Source organism: Grammomys surdaster, unplaced genomic scaffold (genome assembly GCF_004785775.1).
Source record: "Grammomys surdaster isolate TR1022 unplaced genomic scaffold, NIH_TR_1.0 958, whole genome shotgun sequence".
Lineage (NCBI taxonomy): Eukaryota > Metazoa > Chordata > Mammalia > Rodentia > Muridae > Grammomys > Grammomys surdaster.
This window is the reverse complement of record NW_021605377.1, coordinates 11,030,302-11,049,495: the sequence shown is the minus strand read 5'-3', so window position 1 is coordinate 11,049,495 and position 19,194 is coordinate 11,030,302. Positions and strand designations below refer to the sequence as shown.

General features: G+C 35.0%; 1 protein-coding gene across 1 annotated transcript in view; it reads right to left on the bottom strand.

The window, feature by feature from the left end:
- Cep290 (centrosomal protein 290) overlaps positions 1–19,194 on the bottom strand; it is an 81,346-nt gene that overhangs the window by 47,098 nt on the left and 15,054 nt on the right. The window contains exons 13-25 of the mRNA XM_028783031.1: positions 18,760–18,932; positions 16,073–16,235; positions 14,492–14,592; positions 14,334–14,421; positions 12,592–12,704; positions 11,004–11,088; positions 10,368–10,510; positions 9,427–9,591; positions 8,425–8,574; positions 6,855–6,970; positions 6,404–6,506; positions 6,074–6,304; positions 3,148–3,321 (exon numbers count right to left, since the gene is read on the bottom strand). Of these exons, the coding sequence (XP_028638864.1) occupies positions 3,148–3,321; positions 6,074–6,304; positions 6,404–6,506; positions 6,855–6,970; positions 8,425–8,574; positions 9,427–9,591; positions 10,368–10,510; positions 11,004–11,088; positions 12,592–12,704; positions 14,334–14,421; positions 14,492–14,592; positions 16,073–16,235; positions 18,760–18,932 (1,805 nt within the window). The remainder of the gene's footprint in view (positions 1–3,147; positions 3,322–6,073; positions 6,305–6,403; positions 6,507–6,854; positions 6,971–8,424; positions 8,575–9,426; positions 9,592–10,367; positions 10,511–11,003; positions 11,089–12,591; positions 12,705–14,333; positions 14,422–14,491; positions 14,593–16,072; positions 16,236–18,759; positions 18,933–19,194) is intronic.

Here is a 19,194-nt window from a genome sequence, read left to right as displayed (position 1 = left end):
AATAAGCTCTCCAACGGGATGCTTTTTTGGCAGGGTATTTTATCACAGCAACAAAAAAGAAACTAGGACAGGAGCTTCTGCAATATTAATGTAGACTTACCATTTGGACATCCCTAAACTAAAAGTCTGAGATGCAAATGCTACCCAATCTGAAATCATTTCAGTGGCAATCTTCAAAACTTGCACCTCAGTATAGTAACTTGAAAATAAGCTAATCAATAATACTCTACAGTTAAAAAGTGTTAAAAATTAATAAAATTAGGGATTTGAGAAACAAAAGGGAGATCTTATGATGAAATATATAAGATAAAAATAAATAAAATATGATTGTTTTGCTAACAAATAAAATTACACCAAGTTTTATATACAACGAATATAAAATAAAAACAACAGAGGCCTTAGGGCTGTTTTAAATATCATTCTGAGGTTTTTTTTTTTCATTTTGGGGTGTGTGTGTGTGTGTGTGTGTGCTCGAGCAAGCATGGACTTTTTGTTTTGTTTTTGTGTTTCCTGTCCCATTAATTTTTCACTCTTTTGCTGTTTTGATTGTCTGGTTTTCTTCCCTTTTGGGGTGGGTTGTTGTTATTTTTCCTTTTTTTTGTTTGTTTGTTTGTCTGTTTGTTTTGTTTTTGCTTTTAAAGAAAGCAAAAGAACATGAAGTTGAGTAGGTAGAAAAGTAAGATCTGACTGAAGTTGGGGAGGTAAAAATATGATAAAAAGACATTATGATTTTTTTAATAAAAATAAATGCCATACTACTCTATCTCTCTTGTCACCTTCACCTCACATGGACCTGTCTGTCTCCTGGCTCTTCACTGCCTCTGATTTCCCCCGTTTCAATAGTGTCTCACTGCTTCAAGAATAAAGAGATGAAACAAATCCTCCTGGTCGTTCTATCACAATTTATATGTTTCTCTTCACCTATCGAATTTTTCAGTTTCCCTACTGCCCTCCTTATTATCTGTCTAGTCTTTCTTTGTCTTTTCTACTACTATTTCGTTATATTTTGAAATCTGACTTTCATAGTCTACAGTCTCACGGCACTTTACTCTTAAAGGTATCAACATTTTCTTGATCCCTCTAACCGTGGCCCTATATATTCATAGTCTCTCTCCCATCCCCCAAACTCCCTCCAGAATAAGTTAGCAGTAATTCCATGATACTAAACCCACATGGAAGTGCATTAAACATTTCCTAAGAGGCTTACATTTCACTAAAGGAGGCAGACATGTAAATACCTAATCACGATGTAACAAAAATACTAGAATTATTACTATAGTATTATTATAGGTAGCAACCATGAAGAAGAAAACAAAACTGCTCTCAGCAGGAGGAAACTGTAATGTTGAAATAGCTTTTAAATACAAATAAAAATTACTAAGATAATAAACCAAAAGAGAGAAAACCTGTTTACAAAACAGATACAAAATGCATGTAAGAAAGAACCATGCTGCAGGCACTAGTAGTTCAGCTTCTAAAACAATTTGTGAAATTTCTGGGAGAAAGAAATAAACTAAGATAAATAGAGAAATAATGTGACCTTTTGCCATTCAATTGAGGCCTAAATATGATTGAGTGACATGATTATAGTGTTCATGACAATCATTTAGGGGCAGTAAATTAAAGGAGATTTAAGACTGCAGAGAGCAATATGAGAAACCTCCACAATGAACAAGGTATAGAAGAAAAACTAAGACAACACTATTAAAGATAAGCCCTAAAAGATGTGATTACAGGGCCAGCTAGCTAGGCAGACTTCTAGAACTGGCAAAGTCCAGGTTCAGTTTCACTAAACAAAAAGTGAGGAGTGATCAACGAAGATATCTGACACAACTGCACGTCTCCACATGCATGTGCACACATGTGCATATTCCTCTGCACAAGTCAAGGTGCCACATACATGCAAACACACCCCCACATACACACAAAACACCAAGGAAATAAAGAAGGTTAAGAATCAGTAACAGAATGACGAAAGGTCTGAACCATATACACGAATAGTCTAATGAAACTTGAAATCCTACACACTCTAGTTAGTGTCTGTGAGGCGTGTGTCAGGGTAGGCACACATGTGCCATAACATATGTGCAGAGGGCTAAGAACAACTTTTGAGAGTCTGTTCTTGGCTTTCACCTTGAAATAAGCAGTGTATTTCTTATCGTTTCTGCCTCTGTACTGCATATTCCAGACCAGCTAGCCACACACTTCCAGGCAAGGTAATTTTCCTTTCTCTGACTCCTGTCTTGTTATACGAATGGTGGTATTATGAGGATTGCATTAATTAAAATATGTCCCCATCTTGACTGTGGGGACAGGATTCAGTTCCTTATTAGTGGAACTAATAAGGAACTATATAAAACAGAGAAAGCAAGCTGAGCAATAGGAAACATTAATCAGTCTGTGTCTTGGTTGTGGATACAATGTGACCAGCACTTTGAGATTCTGCTATGTTGAATTCCCTACCATGAAAGACACTGAGTGAGTTGTGAGTCAGAATAAATCCTTCCTTTTTAACGTTTTTTTTTTTGTTGTTGTTGTTGAAGTGATTTATTATAGAAACAGAATAGAAACTAAGACATATGCATACTACAGACCCAAATTACTTGTCAGGTAAGTGTTTTGTATACTGAACCATTTCCTTCATCCCCTCCCTGATTTTCAGTACTTCTATAACACAAAGGATAGAGAACTGGAAAGCTTATCCAATGTCTAGGAAATGCCACTAATAATGCATCCACAGTCAAACAAATCCATCATAAGAAATAGAATCTAGGGACTCTGAAAGAAGGCAGAAAAGAAAGGAATGGATACTTAATAGTATTTCCCTCTTTAATTACAATATACTATCTGTTCCTTAAAAGAAGTTTCGCTCAGCTAAATCATGTAAGATTCATAAGAGGATGACCTAGATAAAGTCACCATCAAGTCATTTGCAATTATAAATAGATAGTATGTTACATATTGGTATATGCACTTATATCTAGGACAAACCACAATTAGATTATAATTATTATCATATTTTCACTATAGTTAGATAAATAGAAACCAATTTTAATCATTTAAAATCAGCAAAATTCCTACAGACCCCAGGATACCCTGAAAGTAAAATGACTAGAATAATAAGGTTTAAAGACCATAAACACTCACCTCTAGGTGTTCTAAGTTACTTGTTCTTTGAACAAGCAAATTATCTTTCTGTAAAATGTCCCTATATTTAGTAGTCAGTTCATTGTACTGTTTATTGGCTAGTTCTAGTTCAGACAAAGAAACACTATTGTCTACAACTTTCTGAAGAGCTGCAATCTTGAAGGTGGCCATTTCCTGAAGAAAAAAAAAAAAGGATACATGAAGTTAAGTTTATACATATATATATATATATATATATATATATATATATAGCATTAGTCACTTTTTAAAAAGATAATTTGGTTGAAAACCAAAAAGTTGGAAGCCATTTGAAAAATGTATACTTCTTATGTTATTCTTTCATATGGGAAACAACATTTGGAAACTTATAATTAAGGATTTAAATTAATCCTTTTACAAGCTATCACAGTAAAAGGAAGTACAATTAATTTGAGAAAGTATAATAAACAGAAATCATCTTTGGATATCTTTAAGTCTTAGAAATTTAAAAGCCACTAAGCATTTGGCAATTTAAGTGACAGAATTAACATACAGTATCTATGTCTGCTTTCTTCGAGTGACACAAACTCATCTTTGCTTCTTGTTATTGACTGATTAAAATATCTAAATCGTAACAATAAAGATTAAGTTACTTATTTCATGTTTGCTATAGTTTAATATAGAATATTTCCCCAAAGACACATGTTTCAATCTAATTCTCCAGCTTGGTGCTACCAGGAAGTTGTGCTAACTAAGATGTGGAGTCTGGTGTAAAGTCTCAGATTACTGGGGTGTGCTTTCAAAGAGGATTAGGGGACCTTTGTCTTTGTGCCCTCTTTTTCCTTTTATTATAACTGGCTATGAATGGAGAAGGCCTGTACTAGGATGTACTTGCACCACCACAGGCCAAAGGTCATACTCCCAAACCTTCAAGTAGCTGAACCAAAACAAACTTTTCCTGTTTTTCAGTTTAATTATCCTAGGTATTTGGTGGAGTCCTGGGAAGAGGACTAACACAATATTCTCCTCTGACAGCTCGGAAAAGTCCTTAACGAACAGCATGAGGTGGTTAGATTAACACACAAGGTGCCGGAACCCTTTCCAGTTCTTTCCAGTGAAATGCTCCATGATAAGCAAAGGTTACACAGAAAAGCACAATGAAATCATGGGTAGCAGGCCAGGGACAGCAGCTATACACTTCACACTAAATCTTTTGAAAATACAAATGTTTTATATATTCAATTTCACTTTTAAAAATCCTAATATTTAAACAAAATTGAAAACAAGTATCATTTCAAGTTACTAGAATATGTTATATTTACCAATACATGCTCAGTGAGATAGATTCTGAGGAACATAAGAACTTTAAAGCAATTTTAGGATATATTAAGAAGTATTACAGCTGTTATTATTTTTAATTACTATATGATGATATATATAAAACTAATTACTTTAATCTCTCAGCTGTCTATAAAATAATGAAGAACATAAAACTACAAAGTTAAACATGAACTTGCATTCTAAAAACACACACTACGTGTAGTCCAAGGAAAGAAACTAGCAACAATGACATCCCAAAAGCAATGAAACAGTGTAATAAATTCTGGGTACATAAATGTTTTCTTCCCTACAAAGAAACACGGCTCCTTAAGGAATTAGATTATTTTATAACTTAGCAGACTTTGTCTGTACTGTACGTTAGGTGTAGGAAACCTTACTATACCAGAAAACACATCAAGCTAGGTTAAAAAAAAATAGTCTTTTCTAAAATAACTAACAGACATCATCAAAAGCTTCCTAATGAGATTTAACAATTGAGTAAGATGTGCCTACTGTTTAAAAGTCTATGAACCTCTCATGAAAATCACAGAAGAACTTCATGAGGAAACAAAGAAATTATCCCAGAAACACAGCACACACACGTACACACATGTGCACACACTTGCCTGCATGTACATACATGTGCACATTCCTAGACCTGTACACATGTACACACACCTGCCTACATATGTACACATATGTACACGTGCACACAGCTGCCTACACTTGTACACACATGCACACACCTGCCTTCTATAATTGGTGGTGAGAAAGAGAGATGAGTGGGAGATATACTTCCAGAGGGTAAGATGCCCTGGCTAATGACAAAAAATCTTCTACTTCCTAAAGAATATAAAAGCACTAACATAATGGGAAAATTGTGAACACCCATATCGGGCACTAATGATGAATGCTAAAATTATTGAGAAAAATAGAAAAGGAGCTTTTATTTAAATCATGTTAAAATGTTATCACTTAAAAATGAAGGTACCCATCAAAAATTATGTAATTCTCCACAAAACACTATCCAAACTATGATATCGTTTGAACTAACACAGATTATTGTTTAAGATATATTTTTGCTAAAACTGTTTAAATTGAATCAAACCCAGGCCTCAGAGCTAAACTTGATTAACATCAAAACAAAATAGATTAATTAAATAGTCTTCAGAGAGAAAAGTATAATATAGCAAAATAGGCTGCTGTATTCGGGATTTAGGACATGTTAACCATCAAATCCAATAAAGGCATTATACATCATTAAATCCTATAGCAACCAAAGAAAACCGAATACAGCCTACACATTAAGAAACAGGGAAATACTGTCAGTGTTTTCAGTAAAATAACATTATTACGGTTATGTAAACAAAAGCTTTCCATTGTAGAGATGTACACTAAAAATATTTAGGTGAGAAATGTTGACAATTTAAATATTCCTACAAGAAATGGATGAAGGAATTACAGCAAATGCTGATAAGCATCATCCGTTAACCCCGGTGATATATGCACATGATGCTAACAGCAAATGCTGACAAACATCACCCATCAACCCCGGTGATATATGCACATGATCTTTACTATCTTCAGACCCAAAAAGGTCTTGAGCAAAAGAATAAGTCAGAAATACCTTAAATCTTTGCAAACTTCCAATTTTTTCAGTAACTTCGGCTTCCATGGCTATGATGTCATTCTTGTGTTTGCCGTTTTCTTTTCTAAGATGCCGCTCCATTTCCACTAAGGTTGTATACTGCCGGATGAGGGACTTTTCATTCACCTGCAGAACAGTGATTTTCCTACTGTTTTCCGACAGCATTTTCTTCATTTCATTTGAATCCATCTGAAGAGCACTGAGCAAATTCTGGACAAAAGCACAGCGACATTACTGAGTGAGTCTAGTTCCCCTCACTCATCCTACCAGCAGACAGAAGGAGGCGATGATGCTCAGACTTGTGCTTACACTGTACTCTTTCACTTTCACGGCATCCTGCTGGGCCTGATCCTCCAGTTTCCTCTTCTCCTCTTTTATCATCTCAGAGTCTGCTTTCCAAGTATCCTTTTCACTATAATAAATGCAATAACAATGAAAAAGAGAATAAAGCAAACCGAATAAAATGCTTAACCACAAGAAGGATACATTTAGGTTAAGAGAGCTTTAAAGTTTCTCAGAACAAAAGACACAGACAGTAAAGGTAAAGCAACTTGCTCAATGCCTCACACCTACCAAATGTTGGAATCTGACTAAACTCTTATCAATCCCAGATAAAGAGAGTTAAGATCAATAAACTAGTTAAGAAACATGCTTAAATATGCTCTTGACAGTGATTATGTGGAGAAGGAGCAATACTTTCTTCTGTGACTATCAGTATAATACTGCATCTATATTTATAAAATTTTTAAAATATAAATACCTTAGATATTCTTTATATAATAAACTTTGTTGATGACGAATCACTGCAAATTTTCTGTTATAATCTTCAAGAGAATCTTCTAAATGCTTTAATTTCTTTTCTTTATTGTCTAGTTCCTAAATTTGGTTCATAAATAAGAATATAAATAGCATTAGACTGTATTTTGAATCCAAAAGGTACACACTCACATTCCAAAACAATTATTCAAACTCCGTATTTTCAACATTTTAATAAGGTAAAAAGAATGAGGCAATATACATAAAAAGCTTTTTAAAACAAATTATTCTTTTAAATATGGTAGCTGCAGTAAGCACACGAACTATCAGATACAGAATTCACCTTAAGCACAACTGTTTATCAGACTAACAAGTTAAATACTCAACTCCTATTACCTAGGCACATAGTCTTTGCCAACATACACTTCTGTGCCTCCACTAAAATTAGCCTATTTCTTTTTAAATATGGTAAACCTGTGATTTTTACAGTAACCATTTGTTTGCATGCAGTGCATGTTTAGAGGTCAGATAAACACTTGTGTTGTCTACCCTCTCCTTCCACCATGTGGTCCCAGTGATTGAACACAGACACAGGTCATTAAGGGCTGGCTGGCACCAGGTGCCTTTACATACTGAGACATCTTGCTGGTTCCCAATTTCTTTAAATAAAAATTCAAACCACAAATCCTAGATCAAGCATGACAATACCAGGTTGCCATTATTTGTTGATGGTGTCTCTATAAAGTATGAAAATAAAACATTAATATTTCCATGTACTTTAGAGTAGTGACCTAAGATGTAGAAATGTTTTGATATGCCATTAAAGTTACCTATATCTGACCCGAGTAGCATACAAATTCAAATAAAGGCAAGAATAATGTCATACCCAAATACAAAACCAAGAAATGGGTATAACTCAATTATTACACCAATGGATAATCTAGCAGTGGGATGCTTACAATCACAAATGTATTTTGTTACTTTTCAGTAGATTTTTCTAAGTACTATTATAGGGTTTGTGATGTTATAGATATTAAACTTTAAAAGAAAATTTGAAAAACACTCCACCATGCTATTTTTAATCCCATTGTATAGATGGCAAACAGTAAAGCAAGTACAGGGCAAGTAATATGATAGGGTATACTTCTAACTTTCTATGGATCAATTAACAGTTTATACAGGAAAGGGAAGTTGGAAGTCAAGTTTACTTGCAAGCTTTTCTCATGATTAACAGAAAAGAGACAATTCTCATAACAGCGCCAAACAGTATCAGCCTTTAGCATTTCATTCACTCATGTGTCTAAGCAACAGTAAACACAAATACTCAATTACTTCATATTGACTGCTTATAATTCTTCATCTCCTTCTATATTTCAAATGCATAACACACAAATGAACAAATATCATGAACATATTTGCCATGTAGGTAAATGGAATAAACTTGCTTATTTATATTAGTCCAGTTGACTATCTACTAACAATCTATTTGTTTATTTGGAGAATTCAAAGGCATTCATAGACTAAATTCAGAAACATTCTATCAAAACTGTCACTGACACGTAAGTTTTCAGTACCTGCAAAAGATGTATTAAATACTCATTCTGAGAATTGATGACATAGGCACTAGATGGTGCTATCCCATCAGGTAAGTCTATGCCTTTGTAAACCACATTGGAGCCTGCAGATTGTCGTAGAAGGTCAGTTTCTTTCTCAAGATGGTCAATCTGGAAATAATCCAGGAATGATAATCACATTCAGGAAAAGTACAAAGCAGCAAGTTATACTGACACAAATTAATTAAATTAAGCTTTATTTTTTTCTTAGAAATGCCTAAAATAAGATTTAGAGCTATTATGTTCTCTTTTATAATACGAGAAACTTATTTTCCACATAACTTCTTAAAAACAATGTGCAGAGGGTGAGAGACTTTGGGATGTTCAGCCAAAACAGGGCTCAAGGATCTATGTGGAAGAGTGGGCAGAAAGATCATAAGGACCCATGGTTGTGGATAGCTTCAAGGACACAGCATTTTCAGACTCAGTAAAAACTCACAGAGACAATTGTGACAGCATGCTACATATCTGCACAAGATCAAGCCTGACAAAACCCCAGCACAGAGGAAAGGATGTGGTCACAAAGTCCCACCCCTAGCCAAAAAGCCATTTCTAATTGGTAGCTGCCAGGACAGGGAAAAAAATTCAGTTTTCTGTGGTAGAGAACCACTGGGTATATCATGCATACTCCAGGGCAATCACCATGCTCAGTGATTAGTTGGCTATTCCAAATCAGGTTCCATGGTTTGATTTGTTTCTTTTTGGTTGTTGTCTGAAGATGGAGAACGAACATGAACTTAAGAAGGATCTGAGAAGAATGTGTGTAGGCAGGATATGATCAAAATATACTATATGAAATTATCAAAGACTAGAAATATTTTTCAAAATCTCTTAAAAAATGTGGTCTTAGGGTTGAAAGAATGCAAAAAACATCTTCCCCTCACAAAGCAGTGTTTTTAGGAAGTTTCCTATTAAAACTACAGTCACAGGTTTAATATTTTTTATATTTAATAAAATTGTTACCTTCAAGTTTGCTTTTACCAACTGCTGTGAATAATTTACAGCCTCTTTCCGAGATTCCCTGAGCTCTTGCCTTAATTCTTCATTCCTTCCTGTAAGTTGATCAACTTGGGCTTTCAGATGCAAACTGGCATCGAAGATTCCTTCTGCATTCTTTGATTCCATAGCCTTGTACATTCATATTATGTATTACGAATGTAATGGGAAACAGTAAGATCACAGTCAAGACAAATATGCCTTTAAATAACTAATCATCTTTCCATACGCACAGCCATGTCTAATAAAATGCTATTTACATTTCTTATGAAGTAATATCTATACAATTTTAGTTTAGCTTATATTATTACACAGTTATTACTTCATTAAGATAAATAACATTTAGTAAATATAGATTAGAAAATGATCAGCACTCATATATGAGCCGGTTTCTTAGCTGAGCAAATAACTGACTCCTTCCATGTCCATATCCTCACTTGGGCGTCTATCAAACAGAAGCATTAGTCAGCCAGCCTGTGGACGCAGTGATGCGCTGTATAGCTGGTACCTGCTTACTACATTTGCCTGCCGTAACAGGCTATACATGGCTTGTATAATTTGTCCTTTTTTTTTAACGTTGCTTTTTTTTTTAAATTGGATATTTTATTTATTTACATTTCAGATGCCAACTCCTTTTTCCATTCTCCCTCCCTAGAAACCAACCTAGCCCATCCCCCCCTCCTCCTCTTTGCTTTTATAACCATTTTAATTACATGCAAGTATTAAGGCCAGTTCTACTTTGAGGAACTAGCAATACAATAGATGCAAAGAGTCAAAGAAGAAGCAAGACAATAAACACAAATACTGATGTTGCTTTTTAACTGAGTATTTTATCACAGCATCAAAATGAAACCAATACAGGAGATGGGTTGGCTGAAGGCAGACATTAACATGAGAACATAACTTACATTAACCAGTCTTTCGAGACTCGGGATGATTAAAGATGTTTCACCTCCTTTCACATCAGAATCCTTCGGCATGTCCTTGATAGCTTGCAAAATTTCCTTCATACCTTCTTCAAGTTGCTTATTTTCTTCAACTAGTTCTTTTACTGTAATCATAATTTTTTCACACTAGATGAATAGATCTTTTCTACAACTCACATTATTTCATGTTCATGACAGATTTCAAATGAAAAAAAATTGAAAAACAAAAATGGAAATAAAATATTCAACTATATTCAACTATAAATTCAACATAAATGCTGAATTAAAGACCACACTTATTTTAGTAATGTACATATGCAAATATATAAATGCAAAATTTATATATATAAATACATATGGATAGGTAGGCAGACAGACAGAGAGATATGGTATAGCTCTGTCCTATTAAAACTCTTTAAATGTTTATAACTTTACCTTCACTTGAGCATAAAATATGTGACACATATTTTCATAAAAACTGGACATGATAATATTCTGTAACAATAATCATAGCAATGTAAACTACAAAGCTAAGTAACATAGACTGAGCTATCTACTATAAAGGCAATTAAAGACTTAAAAACAAGTGCAGAGAAGAAAGAGATAAGAGTGACTTACGTTTATTCTGAAATTTAGCAATTACTGTCCTACTTCTTTCTAATTCTTTTTCCTTTTCAATCAATTCTCTTGAAAGAAACTCATTCTGAACAAAGAGAATAAAAAATTTTATAAGATACCACAGTAATAAATAGGTTTCAAGTTAAAACAATGTTTTACCGATTCAAGTTTAGCACACCAGAAAACAGGCTCTCTAGAGACATAGCAGCTATAAAGTCAAGTTCAGAGGCCATCTTTCTACCACCTCTTCCGCCCACATTCCCCACGGCAGGGCACAGAAAGACGTACAGGAGTTTTCTGTCCTTGGTGTCAACTATATCGCTGTTCATAGTGGTCGATCTTTACACTACCTGTTCTGCCTGGCTTCTCTGATGGTCAAGTTCTAATTCTGCATTTCTACTCTGCTCTTCTTGGATCGATAAATCCTGTGCTATGGTTTCATTCTAAAGAAACATTTAATATATTAATTAGGGGAGTCAACAAGTTCAATGCAAATATACTGCGATTTGAGATTTTTAAAGAGTATAGACCTCTTATAAATGAGTGTTAATGTGTGAGTAAGAAGAAATCTTCCCAGAATTTTTTAGAGAACTCCAGTAAAATAATAATAATAATGATAATGACAATAATGTAGTGATTACATGAATATATTTGGAAGAAAGCTCACCTGAGATCTAAGGAACACTAGCTCTCTCTGTAGCTGCCCTATAAGGTTTTCAAGGGGATGTATTAGAGATGGTTTGGATTGTGCAGTAACAGGCACAAGATCTGAAACTTGGCTCCTACTTCTCAACATCTCAGTTTGTGAGGATGATTCACTTTGTCTTTTATTGTCTTTCAAACTGAGATCGGCATTCTTTATTTGCGAGTGGACCTGGCTATCTTCTGATGTTACATTATCCTTATCAGGGTCATATGACTGTTGAGAAAATATTGCAGAGCTCTGCCTATGTGATAACTTCTGCATTAATTCTGAAGCTGCCGGTGATGCTTGAAAAGATGAACTGCTCTTCTGTAAGAACCTGGTTTTCTCTAGTGCTCGATGGTTTCCTGACCCTCTCTTCATATGGTCATCGGAGCGAGAGCATAAGTACTCCTTCAGTTCTTCTTTGCTGTCCTTACTGAAGAGACTGACTAGCGATTCTAGGTTTCTCAAAGATCGCAGACACGGTGCTTTAAAAATCTCCCTTATTGTGATACCTTCTGGAGTTGTATTGCTGTCTTTCACTTGCATAAATGAGGAGCATCTAGTTAAAGAGACAATCGGATCCACTGCACTCTCTACACTATGATGAATTGTGGACAGCATTCTCGATAATGACCGAGTGGCCATATTCTCCTCTGTCTCACTTTGATCTGACTGCAGAACACTGAATGATGGTCTCCTATGTAGCAGCTCTGTTTTAGCTGAACTCTTAATCTGTATGCAAAGTAAATAATGCCTCGTTAATCAGTCTTCAGATCACCATGCTATGTAAGCAAGCAAAAATTATTATTTAATAACCTAAGGGGAAAGAGGCGCTAAATGGGATGAAGTGAAGAAATAGACCCACTACTAGCACTTCTTCTTCTTAAGCATTTTATTTACCTTTGATTGTGTTTCATTCATATTATGGAGGTTCATAAAATTTAGTTTTCTTTCTCCTAGTTTATCTTCAAGAGAAAAGGCTTCAGTTAGGTTCAGGTCATCAATGGTTGATCCTACAAGATGAAAGAAATAACAAATAAGAAGTAACAAAAACAAAAATAATAACTCTCCTTTATCAATGCAAGAATAAAATTTTAATCCAAAAAAATGGTTTAATGTTTTTTTAAAATTCTTGACTAACATCCAGCCAATATAACTCTCGGATTCAGTTTATTTTTAATAGGCTAATATCAATAAAATAATGGAATAATTTGAATTGTATCATCTTTTTCATTTTATCTGTGTTAGTTTGAAAGTACCATTAATATAAGACATTTAAGAAATATAAATAAATTAAAAGCCATAAATTTTGATTTTCTATGTTTACATTTTACTTTATTTTTGTGCTACAGGTAAGTGACTTTGCACAGGTTCTGTACATGCTAGACAATAAACCCAATAATAGGGTTTCACCTGAGGCTCACAGAACATGGCAGAAAGGGGGGGCAGAAATATTTTAAGAGCCAGAGGATCAGGACCTCTGGGAAAAGACTGAGTCTTCTGTACATGACATGGAAGTTACACCCAGGAAATTGCAACAGTACAGCTGCTTAAACAAGACCTGAACAGTGAGGATACCAGTTAATATATTAACATGGACAGGAGAAATCAGACACGGCCTCGACACTATATGAAAAGCTACAGAAAATTAAAAAATGCAAGAGAGGGGGAATTTGTCTTCCCCTTAGACATGTCCTCTACCCAGAATACTAATGCCAAGTGTTAGTCCTAACAACAAGCATATGAGCCCAACACTAATGAATTCAGTATGTGGGATTTATAGATTTACTTACACACACACACACACACAGACACACAAGCACGATCACACACACAGGATGGGGGTGGGATGAAGACATCGGAGATGAAGGAGGTTAAGAAAATAATGTAATATATTTTAATTTTTAAACGTGTGTAATGCTCTTTCAGAGGACCTAGGTTTAGTTCCCAGCACCCACACCAAGCAGCTCACAAGTACACCTAACTCCAGCTCCAGGGAACCCAGTGCTTTTTTCTTGCTTTCATGGTCATACATGGAACAGGCAAACATATGTGTGTATGTGTGTGTGTGTGTATATATATATATATATATATATATATATATATATGAAAGAAACCTTCTATATATGATCCTCAAAAAGTGAACTGCAATGCCTGTTATAAAGATCATACTGTGTTTTTAAAAGGAAGGTAAACAAACAAATGTTAATTTAAGAATAATGAAAATTTTCAGTAAATTTGAATAAAATTTAATTCAAGTACTCCCAATGTATAGCTTTGAAAATAAAAAGGCATTCTAAGGATGAAATACAGCAAGACAAAAATTACTGTTTAAGATTATATTCTTAACAATGGAGGGCTGTTGAAAAGTCAACAGACTGTACACTGAATTTTTCAAAAGTCCGTAATTCCAATATTTGTGGGTTTTTTGTTTGGTTGGTTGGTTTTGTTGTTGTTTTTACTTCTAATTTTTTTTTTAACTGTTTCAGATTCAGACTCACACTCAATTAGACCCAGTTAACGGTTTTGTGAGACCACACACACAGCAACAGAGCAAAATCATCTTCAACACACAGACCACGCCCAGTGCAGACCCGTGTTTTCCAAATGACTCTTCCCAGCTGAGGGATAACTGAGAATACCTGATGCCGCACTCCTTTTGCCTCTTTCTTGAGCCATTTGACGAATTTTCCTTTTCAAGTCAAGGCGTTCTTCCTCTAGACTTTCAATCTGCAAAGCATGAATGATTAGTGGTTTTCCTTAGTTCAGGTAAGAATCTTGTCATCTGAGCGTCACTTGCCTCTTTCAGAAGAACCTGGTTTTCAGCTCTGTACTGCTGCTGCTTCAAGCGTTTGCTGTTTCTAAATTCAGTCAAATCAATCATCGTCTTGGGTTCAAGGCCTGAAATAGAAAGCAAATAATTACAAACTTAAAGACTTGCAAATGAATCACAAATCTTCACAGAACACCAAGTAAGTATTATTCATTATCATTTGAAACATGGAGACTTCTTATACAAGATTTCCAGACAGTTATACTACAAGAAAGCTAAATGTTAGCTAATTATGAAAATCCTAACAAACACATATGGGATGTTGCAAAGGTACTACAATTCATTAACTAAGAAACCCTGTCATGAAGTAAAGGTGACTCAATGCCCACTTGAAACTTGATATAGAGATGACACTTATATATAATATGTATGATTAGACTAAATCAAATGCTTAGAGTAGTGATTGTCAAATAGCAATCATTACTACTAAAGACGTTGTTATTAATTTAATCCTCTCAGCTAACCTGACTCCTAATATGCCTCTATTATATTTCCTGATTCATAAACAACTAGGAAGTGAAAATCAAGTACCAAAACAGTCTAAAGAGTTGCAAACAGCCTTTGGATATTAAATGCTAAACCTCTCAAAGGTAAGAAACATGGTATTTGTGACAGCTTTCTAGATAGGTCAGAAGTTATCTACACATAATTTCAGATTTCTAGCTCTGACTTGACTAGTCAAGTTAAGAGAAATCTAGCTTGACCACCTAGTCTAATTCTAAATTCTAGTTAAATTATTTCAGAATAAAATAATCAATATAGAGTATTTATTTTTCTTCTAGACAAAGATTTCCTAGATTGTCAGTTTAACTCTAGGAAAGCACTAGCTGATAGTCAGAGAGTATAATGAAATTACTATGTAAATCAGTCTTTTTAAAGAAGCAAGTTAGATCGGACACTTCAGTCATAACTTACCATGTAAAGTAGTAGTATTAAATAATTCATCCCTAATTTTAAAAGTACATAAATCCCCATGTTATATTTGGAAATTACATCTTAGACTAAATGGAACTCCTAAAATACTCAAGAAAATATAAGCAGTTTATAATGTATTTATACATCCTTTAAAGGTTTACAAAGGACTTTTAAATGGCCTTGAAACAAAATCCTTTTGTAAATTAACAATTCATACAGATGTTTCTCATTGCAGAAAAACAGTTGCCCTCTTATGCAGCATAATGCAGTGCACTTTCACCATTCGATTCTTACTGAAGGCATATTTGGCCAATGAAAGCCATGTTCTTTATCAACCATTGGGTCACAAACCCACTGCAGTCAGAGTACCTCCACTTTTGTTTAAGTGTTTCTACAGAAACATTTATTTGGGCAAAAATGCCATCCAACTGCTTAGAAATAAATAAACAAATGTAAGGTAAGGGCTAGAGGCAAAGCACAAGGCAGGAAGGGAGAATACATGCACAGAATGTATGCACGTTGCTTGAGGAATAGGGCAACTTCCCCTACAAAAGTAAAACCAAGCCAAAAGCAAACAAAGAGGACTTGACAATCAGGGCAGAGGACAAAGCAGTACTTCAGAAAATGGCTTACCAGCCCGCTCTCTCAGGGCTTCGTTTTCATCCAGGACATCATTGATCTTCATCTCAAGCTTATTGATTTCTTTGGTCAACACTTCAATCTCTCCATCTCTTATTTTAATTTGGGCTTTACAATTCTTTATTTCGATAACAGCATCTTCTAAGCCATATACTCCCTGAAAAATATCCCATCTAACTTCAATATAATTTATTTGAATGAACAAATCAAATGTATCAACTTACTTTTTTTATTAAGGTGATGGGTAAACTTACCTACACCTGTATTTTACATGGCAAACTTTTTATAACTGATACATAAAAAATAAAAATAGTACATATTAATTGTACATATTAATCTTTCACTGTGCTTCTATAAACCAAATCTAGTAAAGAGGGAAGAATATGAACATCGGACCCAAAGACGATGTGACTCAGAATATTATAAATGAAATACAGAGCACATAGAGATAAACATAAAGGTACAGAGATGAAACATAAAGAGAGAATCAGGCATACCAACTAGAATGTATATTTAACTGCCTGATGAATCAATTTAAAGATATGAAAGGTCCAAGTAGATTCAGCTGATATAGATTTTGTAGGTACCAAAGCCATCCCCAAGACAAGTTCATCAAGCTAGTCACACCTCCATGCTCACACAAAGGAAGAGATACAAGGGACTAATCCTGATACCTCACCTGAGCTGCTTCTCTGAACAAATCACTTCATCAGAAGGTTTGACAGGGAGGTAAACACAGAGGAGGAGGAAGGAGGGTAAACAACAATAACGCTGTCTGAAACAGCCATAAAGAATCACATGATCGATTAATTATGTGACAATAAAAACAACCCTATAGCAAATCTAATTCTGTGTATAAATGCGTACATGGTTTAAATAAACTTTCCTCATCTGTCCTGACAAGGATCCCTCCAAGAGCCAAAGATCATGTAACAAAAACACAATACCAGACAATGAGATGCCTTTTTTCGAGTTGCTAGCCAAGGTTGTCTAAAAGACTCTGAAAACATACAGCTTATTGCTATTGCCCCAGATTGAGCCACAGAAGTAGACAGTAAGTCCAATTACTGAAGACACCATGCATTTCAGAAACAGGGCCTAGAGAGTCCAAGTTGGAACTGATTTTTAAGTCTCTTCCCTGAGGGCTAGCTTTCATGGTACCAGCAGACACCATGCAAGCTTGAAAATGTGGAAAGCAACTAACAAACCCTACCCACCTCTGCTGGTTATGAACTTCAATGACCGGCAGAACACAATAATCCTAAGGAAAACTACTCTGTGCTAGTGAAGTCATGGTTACTGTAGAGCCCACAGCTATCACTTTACTAAAGCAGCATAATCCCAACAACAGTCTAAACATTTGTCCTTATACCTACAGATAAGTGTAATGCTCTTTCTCTCTGCAGTAGGAGCCCACAGGACATCAGCCCTACACATAGAACTACACAAGGGCCATTCACAGAGTTGGGCAGAAAAAATAGTCTTCTCCAGTGAAAAACACCTTTGGTTATCTAATACCCAATAAATACATACAAGTAACTCTACATCTTACATGATATTTGATCACATTGTGAACCCCAAGATTGTATTATTTACTGAAAAAGCCTGTTTCTACTTGTGGTCTGGCTCAACCTTTAGCACACACCTATAATCCCTCTAGCGGAAATACAAACACACCCTTAGTACAGACCTTTAAACCCAAGTAACGAAGGTAAAATTGGTTTGTAGAAGGAAGTAGCCATGTTTGGAAGTGATGTGTAATTGATGGCAGACAAAGTGATGAGTCAGAGAAAGAGTTTACAGAACAGGATATGTCCAACTCTCAGGAGAAGAGAGAGGAAAGAATGCTCCTTAAGAGACAACAGGACAAAGAAAGACGAGGCAGTTCTAACTGGGACATGAGTACAGACAAGTCACAGAAAGATAATAAGCAAGACATAGATGAAGACAGAACAAGTCACAAGATGAGAAGGAACCAGATTAGATATTGCCAAAGTTAGTTTGAGGTCAAGCAGAGCAAAAATTCAGAGGCCAAGAGAGACGCCAGATTGAATCAATTAGCTTGGAGAGGACTTTGAGTCAAAACAGCTGAGTTGAGAGGTCAGAAAGGAAGGAGTGAGTTTATTCAACAGTAAAGTCTCAAAAGCAGAAAACATTCTAGGCCTAGAGAAGATTGTACAGGGGCTAGACATTTCCTGGACTAGGCCTAGGTTAGAAGACAGAAGCATTAAGCCCCTGAAACCACAATTGCCTCCAGAGAATAAAATATATTTTAATATATGCATCCTGATTTCATTATATTTATATATATATGTAATATACATACATACATACATTACATAGATACATACATTACATATATACAAGTAACAATAATTAATGGAAAAGGAAGCAATCACAGTGAGTTGGGTTATGTGTGGATGCTTTGGAAGGAAGAGAGAGAAGGGAAAAATGATATAATAATCTCAAACTTGAAAGAAAAAATAATAACATAAAACTTTTTAAAAGGAAAAAAAGGTTTGTACACAATTCTCTTGACATAAAACAAATGCTTCGAAGTTTGTAGTTTAAAATCAAGAGATTTAGAATGTTTTCTACGTGGAACACAGTAAGAACCCCAGAACATGCCTGGTGTCATGAATAATTTTAAGCTCTTTGACTGACAAGATAAAAATACTTACAGATTCATAATCTTTTAATCTCTTCAGAGCCTCAACCAATTCTTTGTCCTTCTCCCTAGCATCAGCCTCAGCCAGCTCAGCTGTTCTCTCGGCCTCTTTGGTTTTCTCTTCTAAAATTTGTACCTTCGAGTGAATTTTCAAATAATGAGTCTGCTGATAAATGTTTGAAGTACCTACAGTGTGAAAAAAGAAACCATGAAGGAACTGAATTGAGTACTCCTTCTTATTTCTTATGCATCTCCTGTTCCCAAAAAGGGGCGGCATCAGTATGGCACAAAGGCTTCTTAGCTGTTTACTCATTTACACACTGTTTTGGTTTTATTAAGAAAACCAACTAAAAGGTAGAGTTGAGTACAGTTACCCTAACTAGAAGTATATGGGTTATTCAAAAAAGGTTGTCAAAGCCCGCTTTACAGAAGATGCATCTCTGTGACA